Here is a 14,852-nt window from a genome sequence, read left to right as displayed (position 1 = left end):
TTTAATCATATCGTCTTTAAATCAAATCACTTAATTTTCCTGGTTTTTCCTTACACATTCATTTCCACTTTATTTTTCTTAATCACATCCATCCTAATTTCTGTCAGTAAAGATTTGTGAACATTGTTCACAATCACACTGACACGTTAACTAGTGTCTTACAGCCAGCAGAAAGACTTGACAAACAAGTGTTATATATATATATATACACACACACACACATTTTCATATTGCAATAAGATTAAACAATAAGATTAAAAATTTAATCTAAAACATCTGAATCTTATACAGTCCACATATACCTTAAAGCATAGGAATACACACGTTCATTAGCTGAGAAATGCACCAAAGTATATGCCACCTTTAAACCAGTTAACTACTTCATGAGGTGTGTGTATGATCATCTTCAGCTTATCATTCTTAAGTAGCTGGATGAGCTGTCCTGCATATACAAATCTTTGGGCTAGAATGGTACAGGTCATGCTGTCTATCGACTTTATGATGACTATATCCTTTGGGTAGCTCGCTGTGAACTTGAAGACTTGGGTGTGGAGGTCCTGGATGCGGTCAACCCCTTTCTGTTCACAGTAGTTACCTGGAATTCTGTACGAGATCCCGAAGTACACATAGTAGAGTCCGTCCAAAGGGACGGTCAGCAGCGTGTTGTTTGCAGTTAAACTGAAGCCGTTGTTAAACCTCGGCTCCCACTGTATTGGTTTGGTGTTATTCCTATGCTGAGCCAGAGCTGGGCAGTAGAGAACAGAGTTATCAATTAGTACATCAACCTTCTAAATGTTATAGACATTCCCAACATTGTTCACTATGTATTCTTCAATCCGTGTTTTTTTTTTTTATGTGGTTTTATGAAATGAATCCACACAAATGTGATACATTTTTGTTTTGCTCTTGTGTAAATTTACACCCATCCGGTTCTCACCCCACAATTTTTCTTTGTTTTTTCTAGTAGACATTTATTTTTATAGCATTTATCAGCATTTATCAGACGCCCTTATCCAGAGCGACTTAGTTAGTAGTTACAGGGACAGTCCCCCCCTGGAGCAGCTTAGGGTTAAGTGTCTTGCTCAGGGACACAATGGTAGTAAGTGGGATTTGAACCTGTGACCTTGTGGTCTTCTGATTCATAGGCCAGTGTGTTACCCACTAGGCTACTACCACCCTAGTAGACTTGCGAATCTCACTCACAAAAATAAGCTTCTTAATTAAAAAAAAAGCTTCCTGTCTGCCCTGTCTACCCTCATCTACCTCCCATTACAGTCAAAGTCGGCTAAGGAAGCGGCCCCATAATCAGAAGGTTGCTGGTTCAAATCCCGATCTGCCAAGGTAAAAATAATAAAGTGAAGTGATTGTTACATGTGATACACAGCAGCACAGCACACGGTGCACACAGTGAAATGTGTCCTCTGCATTTAACCCATCACCGTGAGTGAGCAGCCGGCAGCCATGACAGGCGGACGGGGAGCAGTGTGTGGGGACGGTGCTTTGCTCAGTGGCACCTCAGTGGTACCTTGGCAGATCGGGATTCAAACCAGCAACCTTCTGTTTACGGGGCCGCTTCCTTAACCGCTAGGCCACCACTGCCCCCCACATGGACATTCCACCAAACACACAAAGCACAATAATGCCATCACATTTACATTCATGGCGCAGGCCTTCGTGTTGTTGTGCTTGTTCGTGGTGTTTGCTCCTTTTGTTGTCACTGTTTCGTTTAGCACTTGTGTGTGTCTCAGCCCTTTTCCCTCTGCAAGGTGCCACTGAGCAAAGCACTGTCCCCACACACTGCTCCCCGGGCTCCTGTCGTGGCTGCCCAGTGTCACATCCTCGTCTAAGGGTGGTGAGAATCGTGGCAACATTTGCAGAGGGAAAAGGGCTGAGACACACACCAAGTGCTAAACGAAACAGTGACAACCAAAGGAACGAACACCACGAACAAGCACAACAGCACAAAAGCCTGCACCATGAATGTAAATGTGATGGCATTATTGTGCATTGTGTGTTTGGTGGAATGTCCATGTGGTGTCCCTGCCTAATTTGGATTTAATCCACTTGTTTGTGAGTTGAGCAATTGTGTCCGTTCTTAGCAATCAAATACACACAAACATTTACATCCTCCAGAAATGCTACTAGTGACATTTCAACAGGGGCATTTTATTTTTCTGGACAAACTAGTGTATTAATGTGCCATTAATCTTTCTTAGTAAGAAGAATGCAAAATTGGAAAGTGGCCTGAACTTGTATCGCTCTTCGAAAATTATTAATTTTTGCTTAAACCTCTGACAGGTTTCATGGCAAATCAAATGGGAACAATGTGAACATGTTCACAAGAAAACCACTCGCTTATACTGTGATCTGCAGCGAGGAGCATCTGGAAGCACCTGCTAAGACACGACCAAACACCAAGCATCACCGCCCCGACAGCCACAGAAAGACGAACTTACGCATCAGGTGAACACCCGGCCGTTTTCCCTGGAGGACTGGGGAGGCTGGAAGAGAAATAACATTCGTCTGGCAGAGCTACACACCACAGAAGAGCAACGTTTCAGAGGTGACACTCACCCAAGCGACCCACGGTGGCCTGCAGAAGAAACGACCGTTTGATTAGATGCATGGATGGAGTACAGCTCAGATATTCAAGATCACGCGAGAAGAAGATCACGTGAGAGATCGATATAAACAAACATGGACCAATTGGGCCACTAGATATTCTATAAATAGAATATCTAGTCATTTCTGCCATCGCCCGACACACTCTTGGTTTGGATGCATATTCTCAGGTCCGAACTGACCCTTGAACTCTCGCGTGATTTGTGTACGTCCTTAATAAAAATGTTTTAAATTGTTTTTTTTTATGTTCCCTCTTTCCTACCGTCTGGTCGGTCGCCCGGTCCCGGCTGGGAGCGTGGAGGACGAGCAGGACCGTGACGGAGGACAGCAGGAGAAAGGCCGTCGCGAGTCGCAGTCGGGTCTCCTGTCGCTTCATGTCGCGACAGTGTCTCGTGATCACGACGAGCGCCTCCTCGCTGCGTGCCGGCGTCATCTCCTCCCGGGGCGAAATCATTATCTGTCCCGAAGTTCCATGGTTATATAGTGCCCGTGGTCCCTCCTCCGAGAACTGGACCCCGGTACGAAAGCAGGGAATTCCTGCGTGGGCGCAGGAGGCGGCTTCCACAGCCACGACGTTCAAAACATTTGCACGCTTCCCCGTGGGTTTCAATTAAATACTGTGACCGTTTCGAACATTTCGATTATTGATCACTAATAAGGCCACCAGGGCGAAACCAGACTACCGGGAAAGTGCCTCGCTTTGTTATCCAGGTGCCATGTTGTCACGTCCATGCGGGAATGACGCGGCGGGTGAACGTAGAGGAGGACGAGGAATGACGAGGAACGAAGAATGAAGGACGCTTTCACCTGACATCACGGAACAGGGGTTTAATTGGTGAATCACAGGACAGGGGAGACATCCGCGACGAAGACACTGGTGAACATAGAACATAACTTCAAAGACCTGACAGCGGACAGAAACGAACAGGGCAGCTTTATACAATTAACACAGGTGAGAACGATTAGGGAACATTACACAGGACAACAATGAAACTCCGGTCCGGATCCTGATCCTGACCCGGACCGGAGTAACCCCCATTTCTGACCGGATCCTGACACATATCAGTAGCTGCAGTTAATGTGTATAAACCTGTGTTTTTTTTTTTTTTTTTTTTTTTTTTAAATAAAGATCACGTGGTTTGTCACGTGACGCGGATCTATTTATAAACGAGTTTAAAAGCGGGACTCCTTCAACTAGGAGGTGGTGAGACCTTTCGTGTCCAAACCTGCCCCACCTTCCATGGAATCTGAATTTGTGAAGAAGCTGACAGCTCTCCTATCCTATCCTATCCTATCCTATCCTATCCTATCCTATCCTATCCTATCCCTTCTCAGTGGGTCTGGTTACAGCAGAGCACCGGGCGTGCCAGGGGTGTGCCATGGCCAGTCTAGGCAAATGCTGATCCATACAGTGGGTGCCACAGACGGAGGCAGAAGAAAATGTTTCTTAAAACTAGTTGGTATTAATGTCAAAGTCAAAGTCCACTTTATTGTTACCTCACTATATACAAGAACACAGAGAGATGAGATTGCAAAGCTTCTGAGATTCAAAGTGTGCAAAGTAACACATGACAAGGGACATTGGTTGAGACAAACTAGACAAACCAGACAGACGAGTAGCAGCAATATGACAGTATAGCAGTGTGTGGATGTATTTCGTATAAAGTGTATGTGGTATATGATATGCTATGATAATAATGGCAGTAGTAGTTAAAGTGCACAGTGTAATACTTGCAGTACTGATGTTCAGTTTGTAATGTGTAGTTTGGGAGGGAGAAAAATCCTCTGCAGATGGTTTAAGTGGCTTTCAATTGTGCAATGACAATTGAAATGACAATTTGGCAATGACAAAAAGTCACTTCCTTTACAAAACAGCATTTTGACAATGACAGTGTAAAGAAATAATTTGTGCAAGCACTATATTAAAACACTCACTCTTCCTGATGCTACCTGGCATGAAAGAGGCGTGGCACAATACATGTGATGCCTTTTGGTCAAAGGCAGTAATTAGTTCATTACGTGATAAGTTATATAAATACGGTGATGAATAAGTTCATAGTTATCAGTATCACAAATGATCTTGTCATGTTGTACGTGCAGAAACATTCGCTGACCCTCACAATGGAGTTGTCTTTGACGTTTTTTCTCCGGTAATGTGAACAAGTGCTTCGGCAGAACTAAGAGAGAAATCAGCGCATTTACACGCTAAATGAGCCCTACACGCTTGTGCCTTGGGAAACTTTCGTCTTTGTGAGTATTGATGTGTTCATAAAGCACTCAGATATGTATTAGAATCACCTTTTGGTTGATAAAATATGGCGCTAATAATTAAGTGTGGCATTAAAACGTGTGTAGTAGCTAGTAATTTATTTTTCCATTTTTGTATGTTTCAGTTACAATATAAGAAAAGAGTTTACAAAAGATCTTCAGTAAAATCAAGAAAAGCAAGCCTTGTCTGAAGATCTCTTTTATTTGTTCGCTGGGTGTCTAGCTTCACATGGACACATGTTGTGAGGACAGCACAATAAAGGTTACAAGAATGAACAGGTTACAAGAATGAACCAGTAGATTACTATTGCATTACTATTACTATTGCATTACATTGTAAATATTGTATGTAAAAAGTTACAGAAAAAAAATAAATAAAAGAAAGGAGAAATGGATAGAGGAAGAGAGAGGAAAGTCAGGCCCTTGCAAGCAAGACTCTGAAGCTGAGGAAAAGACTCTGATGAGGAAAGTGAAGACCAGAACCTACAAGAGAAATTTCTTTTATACATTTGGCTCCCAAAATGTTCCCACAGACCATTCAGGATATCTCCTTTGATGTCTCTATCTTGTTTCCTTCTCTTCGTGGGACCTCAAGCAAATGGTTAGCTTTTCACGGCACTTGCCTGGGGGAGTCACAGAATGCCATGGACCTGGGACTTCCATCTTACATTTCATCATTTCATCCGCAAAAGTTTTGTTTGTTTCCGAAATGGAAGCATTTTCCTACAAATAGCCTCCATCATCACCAACTGAAGCTACACGCTGCATTAATGCTGCCAACTCCTCAGTAAGGAAAGTAGATATTGGCTGCCCCAAAAGTCACTAGAAGTTACTAAATGTTGCCATTGCTTCATTTGCATAATGTGCAATGTGCATATAGTTTTAATGGCCACTGTGGTAGAGACAAAAGTGGTTTTGAACTAAAAATTAACTTTCTTAATCGATTCTTTTTTTTTTATACATCACAGTTTCAACCCTCCTCCTTTAACCAGGCTTTAAAGCAACATAGTTGTTTCTGTAACCTTGCCCTGGATCACCCAGTCTTGACTAACTTTTCTCTTATTCCTGCATGAATGCATGTTTACATATGCATGTGTATATTTGCACGCACATACGTGGGGAGTAGATCGGTTCCCCTTTGGACGTTCATTCGCTGATTCACTGAGGTGCGGCTCAGGGATTAGATCTGTGCAACAGGTTGGGCCACGTCCCTGCCTTTACCCTAAACACCCAGTCCTGCTACAGCAGTCACTGTACTTGCTTCAGACAGGATCCTGCTAGTGGTTGATTGGGGGTCAGTCCTCAGCTGTTTGGAGGTAGGAATTCATGAAATCCTTGCCTTTTCTTTTTGTATATAGCAAGGTTATTAGTAATTAATTTTCCTCTCCTGTATTCAGGATTCAAGAGAGCTTTATTGCACTGAACATACTGAACGTTGCAGTGGACTGTCAATGTGCAAAATTACCAAATTTAGTGTGGAATGTCATAAGGTGCTTAGGGCTGGAAGTGTATCGTCCTTTGGTCATGGCAGTGAGTTGAGAGCTCTGATTGCTTGTGGGAAGAAGCTCTTGCAGTGTTTGGCTGTAACAGGTCTACTGCTGCTGAACCGTCTGCCAGACAGCCGGAGGGAGAATAAGGTATGTGAGGGGTGTTGAGTGTCCTTCACAATGTGGCAAGCTCAGCGGATGAGGTGTTTCTTTTAGAGGTGAGAGATGGGTGGAAGTGGGACCCCGGTGATGCACTCTGCTGTCTTCATTATGTGCTGCAGGACCTTCTACATGGAACATCCTCAATGTTCCACGTAGAATGATGTGAGGATGGCAGGAGGGAGGTTTGCCTTCTTCAGCTTTTGGAGGAAGTGTATGGGCTTTCTTGGTGGTGGAGGTGGTGTTGAGTCTCCAGGAGACGTCATCTGTCATGTCTCGACAGCGATTCAGTCAATGTGCAGTGGGGTGGGGACAGTCAGTTTCTTCCTGAAGTTGACAACCATCTCTTTGGTCTTGGTGACATTGAGTGCCAGGTTGTTGCTCTGCCACCAGTCCACCAGATGTTTTATTTCCTCTCTGTAGGCGGGCTCATCATTGTTGTCATCTGTGAACTTGATGATGTGATTTGAACTGTACTGTGCAGCACAGTTTTGTGTCAGCAGAGTGAACAGCAGTGGGCTGATCACTCATCCCTGTGGGGAACCTGTGCCCAGTCTGAGGATCTTGGAGGTGTTATATCCTATATATACAGAATGTCTGTGTGTTAGATGCAGAGTGGAGAGCTTATTCACAGCAGGTCCACTTCCTCACTACCTTACCAACTTCTGAGGGATGACAGTAATGTCAAGATGAAGTCAGCAAACAGCATTTTGGCATAAGAGTCTTTCTTTGTCTATGTGGGAGAGGGTTGTGTGGAGGGCAGACAATATGGCATCATCTGTGGACAGGTTTGGGTGGTAAGCAAACTAAAGATGAGCCTCAAAGTACCAGCCTCTCAAAGCTTCGCAATGATCGATGTGAATGCTATGCACTGGTAATCATTGAGATAGGTCACATTTGACTTCTTTGCCACTTGGATGGTCATGGTGGTTTTGAGGCAGGTAGATACCACAGCTGAACTCTTGATTCAGCTGTGACTGTTGATTTTCTCTTCATAAGCTCGTTTTGTGTCCTTAATGGCCTGCAGCAAATATGGCATCCTGGAGCTACGTTCTCACCTACATTTATCATGTCCATTTATAGCATTTGGCAGATGCCCTTATCCAGAGCGACTTACAACGTGCATTTATGTTACTATCAATGAAGTTATCGGTTCTGGTTCACTAGGACCCCCCAACTATGAACGCAAATCATTTTATTAACTCAGTTATAGATTTTCTTACACAAGTCAGGCTACAGGAATGTTACAAGTTAGTCTAAGTATTCTCTAAAGAGGAAGGCCTTAAGATGTCGTACTCAGTGAATGTGTTCTGACCTCATGTTACGTCCCTGGACGTATGCTCCCACATGTTCTGTGTGTCTGGCTGTGGTTTTTGCGTCCTGTCTCTTTTAGGTTGACTTCATGGGAGGAGTCGAAGCCTTCCGGCTCCACCTACCATCTGCCATTGGTCACCTCCACTTATATAAAGAGACTTCAGATGGTGTTTGAGAGGTCCCCAGGGTCTACTAGGCCCTTACTCTTTCGGGAGGTCCCCAGGGTCCATGGAGATCTGCAAGGAGCTCTGTTGGGGATCTCATTCATGTTTCTTGTTGCTTTGTGTGATAGACCCTTTGTTGTTTGCCTGTGTTAGCCTGTTAGCTGTTCGCCTGTTATGTGCCCTTTTTGTTAACTTGTGCGCATTTTGAGATATCCCTGCTGTTATCCCATCCCTTTGGGCTGTTTTGATGTTTATTAGCTGTCCTGAGTCCGCTGTTTTATTGTACCTCTTAGCTCACTGTGAATAAAAGCACTGTTTGTACGCTTTGTTTGCTGGTGAGTGTGTAACAGTGGACCTCCTCCTCTCCACACCCTTGTTGCGTTTCTGAGGCCCCTAGACTTAGGAACGTGACAAATGGGGACTCGTCTGGGATGTTTTTTTCCCTGGTTTGGTGTTTGTGATCAGAATCGTATATCCAGTAAATTAGGGTGTCTCTTGGGGTCTTTGCTGTGGCAATGCCCTCCCTGCAGAGCACCACTTTTGTTATTTTGTTTTGTTATTTTTCCTTTCTTTCATTTGGAGCTACTCCGGGTGGGGGTACGCAGTCACACGAACAGCCTCAGCTTTAGTCTGCCGGGGTGACGTTCGGCGTTCAAAATTGCCTCCAATCGATAACCTCCGAAGAGCAGGTAGGTTAAGGTAGCTTGTGTTAGGCATGTTTAGGACCGGATTTACAATTTTGCTGCTGTGTTTGTAGCCTCAGCTATATGTTCATTGGAGAGGAGTTTGTGTAGGTTTTGTTTTTTTGGCATACAAGTTTGTGTGGGGCAGTTGATCTGTTTGTGTACACAGGTCTAATGTTAGCACAAGATTCATTTTGTGTCTGGTGGCTGTGTTTTATAAATTTTGTGGACATTCGTTAGTGCTCCTTCTGCATTCGTTTTGCACAGTGTTTGAAAGAGACGCTGTTTGAATTGCTGTGTGGTGTTCGCTCACTCTCAGTAGTGAGGTTCTTCGGCGGAAGGATACTGTTTCAGTTGTGGAGTGTGTTGGTAAATAGGAAAGTTTTTCCCAGCCCTGCCTGCTGATGTGCTCTTGTCAAGCATTTCTGCCGATCTGGTGAGTGACTCTGATGCGGATGTAAAAATCTGTGAGTGCTCATTGGAGAAGCGTGAGTGGCTTGATTCAGCGAGAGTTTGTCCAGAATGCGAATACCAACTACGGGCTCGCAAGATTGTGCAGGAGCTTCAGCATGGTCCCCAGGGTCCATGGAGATCTGCAAGGAGCTCTGTTGGGGATCTCATTCGTGTTTCTTGTTGCTTTGTGTGATAGACCCTTTGTTGTTTGCCTGTGTTAGCCTGTTAGCTGTTAGCCTGTTATGTGCCCTTTTTGTTAACTTGTGCGCGTTTTGAGATATCCCTGCTGTTATCCCATCCCTTCCTTTGGGCTGTTTTGATGTTTATTAGCTGTCCTGAGTCCGCTGTTTTATTGTACCTCTTAGCTCACTGTGAATAAAAGCACTGTTTGTACGCTTTGTTTGCTGGTGAGTGTGTAACAGTGGACCTCCTCCTCTCCACACCCTTGTTGCGTTTCTGAGACCCCTAGACTTAGGAACGTGACACCTCAAGGTGAAGTTCATTCCACCACTGAGGGACCAAGACAGAGAAGCGTCTAGATGAGTGTCTTCCTTGATTTTCAGTGGTGGAGTGATCAGGGGAGCAGTACTGGAGGATAGGAGTGTGTGAGGTGCATTGCGAGGTATAATAAGGGCTCTGAGGTAGGATGGTGCTACTCTATGTTTGGCTTTGTAGGCATCAGTATTTTGAATCTGATGGGCAGCTACTGGGAGCCAGTGGAGGAGTGGGGTGGTGTGAGAGAACTTGGGAAGGTTGAAGACCACTCATGCTGCTGTATTCTGTATTAGTTGTAGAGGTCGGATGGCATTCAGAGGTAGACCTGCAAGGAGGGAGTTACAGTAATCTAGTGTTTTGATAGATAAGGGTGGATCCATCTGATATTGTAGAGAAAGAATATACATGAGCATGAAAGATTGGTGATGTGAGTCAAGAAGGACAGTTGGTTGTCTATAGTTACTCCAAGGATGCATGCAGATCTGTGAGATATCCAGGTACATAGCAAGATTCTGATGAGGTGAAAAATCTGATGAAATATTAGTTCTGTTTTGGTGGGATTGAGTCTTAAATTATGGGCTGCCATTCAAGGGATGTTATCTGACCCAGCAGATAACTAATGGGACTAATAAAGGTTTATCTTATCTTAAATAGTTTTGTGCAAATAGTTTTCCTCACGTTCTCTGTGGTTAGTGCATGCTTTGCTGCTGTAATGGCTTGAGATAATTTGGCCCTCGCTGTCCTTAAGTCGACCATTTCACCCTTTCTGAAGACAGTCTCGAGTTTTGAACAGTCATTCACAGCTTCTGGTTTGGTCTTGTGGCGATGGACTTGACTGTAACATCATCAGTGCTTTTTATGTCGTGTACTCCTCCAAGTTGATGGATGGCTGAACATTTGCCAGTCAGTGCATTCAAAACAGTCTTGAAGAGCAGAAATGGCTGCTGTGGCTTCTGTTTATTTTGTGCATCTGACAAGATGGAATTAGCATAACAGTGATGTTGTCTGATTGGCTGAGATGGGGGCGGGGCTCCCCGGTATGCACGGGCAATGTTTGTGTAAACAAGACCCTGTGCGTTTTTCCCTCTCATTGCTAAATCCACATGGAATTTAGGGAGAACTGACTTGAGATTTGCATGGTTCAAGTCTGACGGAACAGTCCATCAGGGTGTGCATTCTGCAGGTCACACCAGCTGGACTGGATATAGACACACAGACCACTGCCATGCGCCTTACCCAATGAGCAGGTATCTCTGTTGGCGCAGAAGCAGGTTAGTGCATCAATTTGGATAGCGGAGTCTGCAATGCCGTTGTGCAGTCTTTTCTCTTCCTGGGAGGTTAGAAGCAGTCTTAGACAGTCCAGTTAAATGTCCAAGGAGCGCACATTAGAGAGGAGAAGAGCCAATAGCGCCACTGCTCTTCACCAAGCTAAGCAGTGCCAGGATAGGTAAATAGAGTCACTCAGTACTAGAGAAGAGACAGGCCAAAAGTTTGGACACCTTCTCATTCAATGTGTTTTCTTTACTTTCATGACCATTTACATTGGTAGATTCTCACTGAAGGCATCAAAACAATGAATGAATGTGGAGTTATATACTTAACCAAAAAAGGTGAAATAACTGAAAACATAGTTTATATTCTAGTTTCTACAAAATAGCCGCCCTTTGCTCTGATTACTGCTTTGCACACTCTTGGCATTCTCTTGATGAGCTTCAAGAGGTCGTCACCTGAAATGGTTTTCACTTCACAGGTGTGCCTTTTCAGGGTTAATTAGTGGAATTTCTTGCTTCATCAATGGGGTTGGGACCATCAGTTATGTGGTGCAGAGCTCAGGTTACTACACAGCCAAGAACCCTATTGGACAACTGTTAAAATTCATATTATGGCAAGAACCAATCAGCTAACTAAAGAAAAATGAGTGGCCATCATTACTTTAAGAAATGAAGGTCAGTCAGTCCGGAAAATTGCTAAACTTTAATTGTGGAGTCGCAAAAACCATCAAGCGCTACAACGAAACTGGCACACATGAGGGCCGACTCAGGAAAAGAAGAACAAGAGTAACCTCTGCTTCTGAAGACAAGTTCATCAGAGTCACCAGCCTCAGAAATCGCAAGTTATCAGCAGCTCAGATCAGAGACCAGATAAATGCCACACAGAGTTATAGCAGCAGACTCATCTCTAGAACAACTGTTAAGAGGAGACTGCATGAATCAGACCTTCATGTTCAAATAGCTACCAGGAAACCACTGCTCAGGAGAGGCAGCAAACAGAAGAGATTTGTTTGGGCCAAGAAACACAAGGAATGGGCATTACACCAGTGGAAATCTGTGCTTTTGTCTTCTGAGTCCAAATTTGAGATCTTTGGTTCCAGCCGCTATATCTTTGTGAGACGCAGAAAAGGTGAAAAGATTTTACATGCCTGGTTCCCACTGTGAAGCATGGAGGAGGAGGTGTGATGGTGTGGGGATGTTTTGCTGGTGACACTGTTGGGGATTTATTCAAAATTGAAGGCACACTGAACCAGCATGGCTACCACAGCATCCTGCAGCGAAATGCCATCCCATCTGGTTTACGTTTAGTTGGACGACTGTTTATTTTTCAACAGGACAAAGACCCCAAACACACCTACAGTGGTAGCCTAGCGGTTAAGGAAGCGCCCCGTAATCAGAAGATTGCCGAATCCCAATCTGCCAAGGTGCCACTGAGGTGTCACTGAGCAAAGCACCATCCCCACACACTGCTCCCCGGGCACCTGTCATGGCTGCCCACTGTTCACTAAGGGTGATGGGTTAAATGCAGAGGACAAATTTCACTGTGTGCACCATGTGCTGTGCTGCTGTGTATCACATGTGACAATCACTTCACTTTACAGGCCGTGTAAGAGCTATTTGACAGAGAAGGAGAGTGATGGCAGATGATCTGACTTCCACACTCACCGGACCTGAACCCAATCGAGATGGTTTGGGGTGAGCTGGACTGCAGAGTGAAGACAAAAGGGCCAACAAGTGCTAAAAATGCATACTGAGAACATAATAGTATACACTGATCATATTTTTGAGCCAGGTTAAGCATATTTCATTTACTAATGAAAATTACAGAAAATGAATACATTGGTGTAAATTCATATTATCTGAATTTACACCAAATATGACACTAATCCGTGAAGTTTCAGTATGACAATGAATGTTAGACTTATTAAATGATACACTGGTTTGGAATTATGTAAATACTGAGTGACCTAAGGTGTCAAAACATGCCTAGTCCCACTTCCTTAACATATCAAAATTAGTATCATTTCTAAACCATGTTAAATGGCTATAATCCATTCTCGTATTAATCATGTGAAAAATAATAATATAATTGTTTATTTATACCTGTTCCAGGCACATTGACACAAACCACAAGTTAAATCCATGGGGATTTGTGTTTCATGGAGGAGTTGATGGTTACAGTCGCCGTATTACATACCTGAAATGTTGCACAGACAACAGAGCATCAACTGCCGTGCAACTCTTCCAGAGAGATGTGGATAAATGTCAGAGGTGATGCTGGCAATGAGAACATCAATATTGCACCGTTTATAATTGGAAATCGTGGGCCAGAAGACGTTTTATGGTTGTACGCAGTGTTCATAACCAAAGAATTGAACGATTATGGGGAGAGCTGAACAGGGTGGTGTCAACATATTTCCATATTTTCTTTATGGAAAATCATGGAATTTTAAATAGCACTGACCCACTTCATATCAGGGCTCTTCACCATGTTTATCTTCCAAGAATTAACAGATCTGTGGATTAGTTTGTAAATCAGTGGAACCACCACAGATTAAGGACAATGGAAAGCAGATCCCCACTTCAACTGTGGACAGTTGGAATGCTTAGACAACACAGACCACTCAGTCAAGTTCATTTGCAGCACACCCATTATCACCAGCCATGGAACATTCAGTTAAGGGCAATCAACCCATTGTCTGATGACGGAAATCATGGGATAGAACTATTTCTCACAGCATGTAAACTGCTTCAAACTAATACTTAATTAGCAAAGACATGATGATGCACTTCTTAATCGGGGGCATATATTGCATGAAAGCATTTTTTTGGCAAAGAAATTAATCCAATAAAGCGATTTTGTAAAGACAGCATTTGCACAAGACTATTTACTTTGACATTTAAAGTCTGCACTTCAATGTTCTACCGCAATAGTACTAAAAAGAAAATAAAACAATACATTATAGATAGAACTTATTTATTAAAACATTAATCTTATTTGCAACCACAACAACAGTCTTTACATTGTAATCTTCAAGTGACAATATAGAGTAAGTGAACAGAGTAGGAAAGCTATGAATTTTAAAACAGAAAAAACACAGCAAAAAATATATATATATTATTCAACTAACTGGATAACAAATTTCACCAAATCCACATTATTAAATCTGAAAAAGAAACTATGGCTTGACCTACTGTATCAAATAATCTAACTAATATTTACTGCATTAAAGGAAATTCTGAAGGTACAGCAATTAACACATTTACACAAAGGGGGAAAAAAAATTCAATAAAGTCCACACGCCTTCATCATGCTCTACATAACCTTCACAGTCATTTCATTACTCAGGCTCTTCCAAATCCTGGTGAATACCCAACTTACATTCAGCATCCTGAAGATAGTCTTGCCAGAAAAGTCTGGCACTCTTGTTGGAATGCATTACTCCACCTTTCAGAGTGATTGATTTGGAAGAAATTTTTAAATCTGTTAAAGCCTTTAAGGGGTATTTCTGAAGAGCATCTAGGACACCTAGAGACATGAGACCTTCTCTAAACCTGTGGGGAAAAAAAAAAAACTATTTTTAAAGATTTAAGAAAATAACACAACAACCCAATCAAACTAATTTTGCTTTCACTTTAACTAATTTTGTGACATGCATAATTGGAATGGAAATGGAGTGCACTGCATAAGACTGAACATGGTTAGAAAGAACATTTGTTTGCTTAGCAGAATAATGGTCAAAGTATTGGACATGACAATCTGAAGATCCAGCAATGCTTAGGAAGGTGTATTAGACGCTGAATGGAAAGCCAGTGGCAAAAGTAGAACCTATTTTGTAGCTGGTGGAATGATTAAATTCCTCAAAAGGCTAGTAAGATAAGCAAGCAAGGGCAGATCGCATGAGTAACTCAGACAAGAACAATTCAGTATTGAGT

General features: G+C 43.0%; 1 protein-coding gene and 1 long non-coding RNA gene across 2 annotated transcripts; one reads left to right on the top strand and one right to left on the bottom strand.

The window, feature by feature from the left end:
* LOC114786855 (uncharacterized) lies at nucleotides 1-3,458 on the bottom strand. Its single transcript, XM_028974400.1, has 4 exons — nucleotides 2,885-3,458; nucleotides 2,575-2,593; nucleotides 2,457-2,501; nucleotides 1-745 (listed from the first exon to the last, which is right to left on the bottom strand). The coding sequence occupies exons 1-4, from the start codon at nucleotides 3,074-3,076 to the stop codon at nucleotides 330-332; spliced, it is 672 nt and encodes a 223-aa protein (XP_028830233.1). The 5' UTR covers nucleotides 3,077-3,458; the 3' UTR covers nucleotides 1-329.
* A 2,654-nt stretch (nucleotides 3,459-6,112) lies between these two features.
* Nucleotides 6,113-13,786, top strand: LOC114786588 (uncharacterized). The gene is made up of 3 exons (XR_003749216.1): nucleotides 6,113-6,206; nucleotides 12,518-12,611; nucleotides 13,029-13,786. It is a non-coding gene; the product is annotated as an uncharacterized LOC114786588 (long non-coding RNA).
* The last annotated feature ends 1,066 nt before the right edge of the window (nucleotides 13,787-14,852 follow it).

The sequence above is a fragment of the Denticeps clupeoides genome, chromosome 3, assembly GCF_900700375.1.
Source record: "Denticeps clupeoides chromosome 3, fDenClu1.1, whole genome shotgun sequence".
NCBI classification, from domain to species: domain Eukaryota; kingdom Metazoa; phylum Chordata; class Actinopteri; order Clupeiformes; family Denticipitidae; genus Denticeps; species Denticeps clupeoides.
Note: the sequence above shows the minus strand (reverse complement) of the source record. Positions and strands in the feature narration are given on the sequence as shown.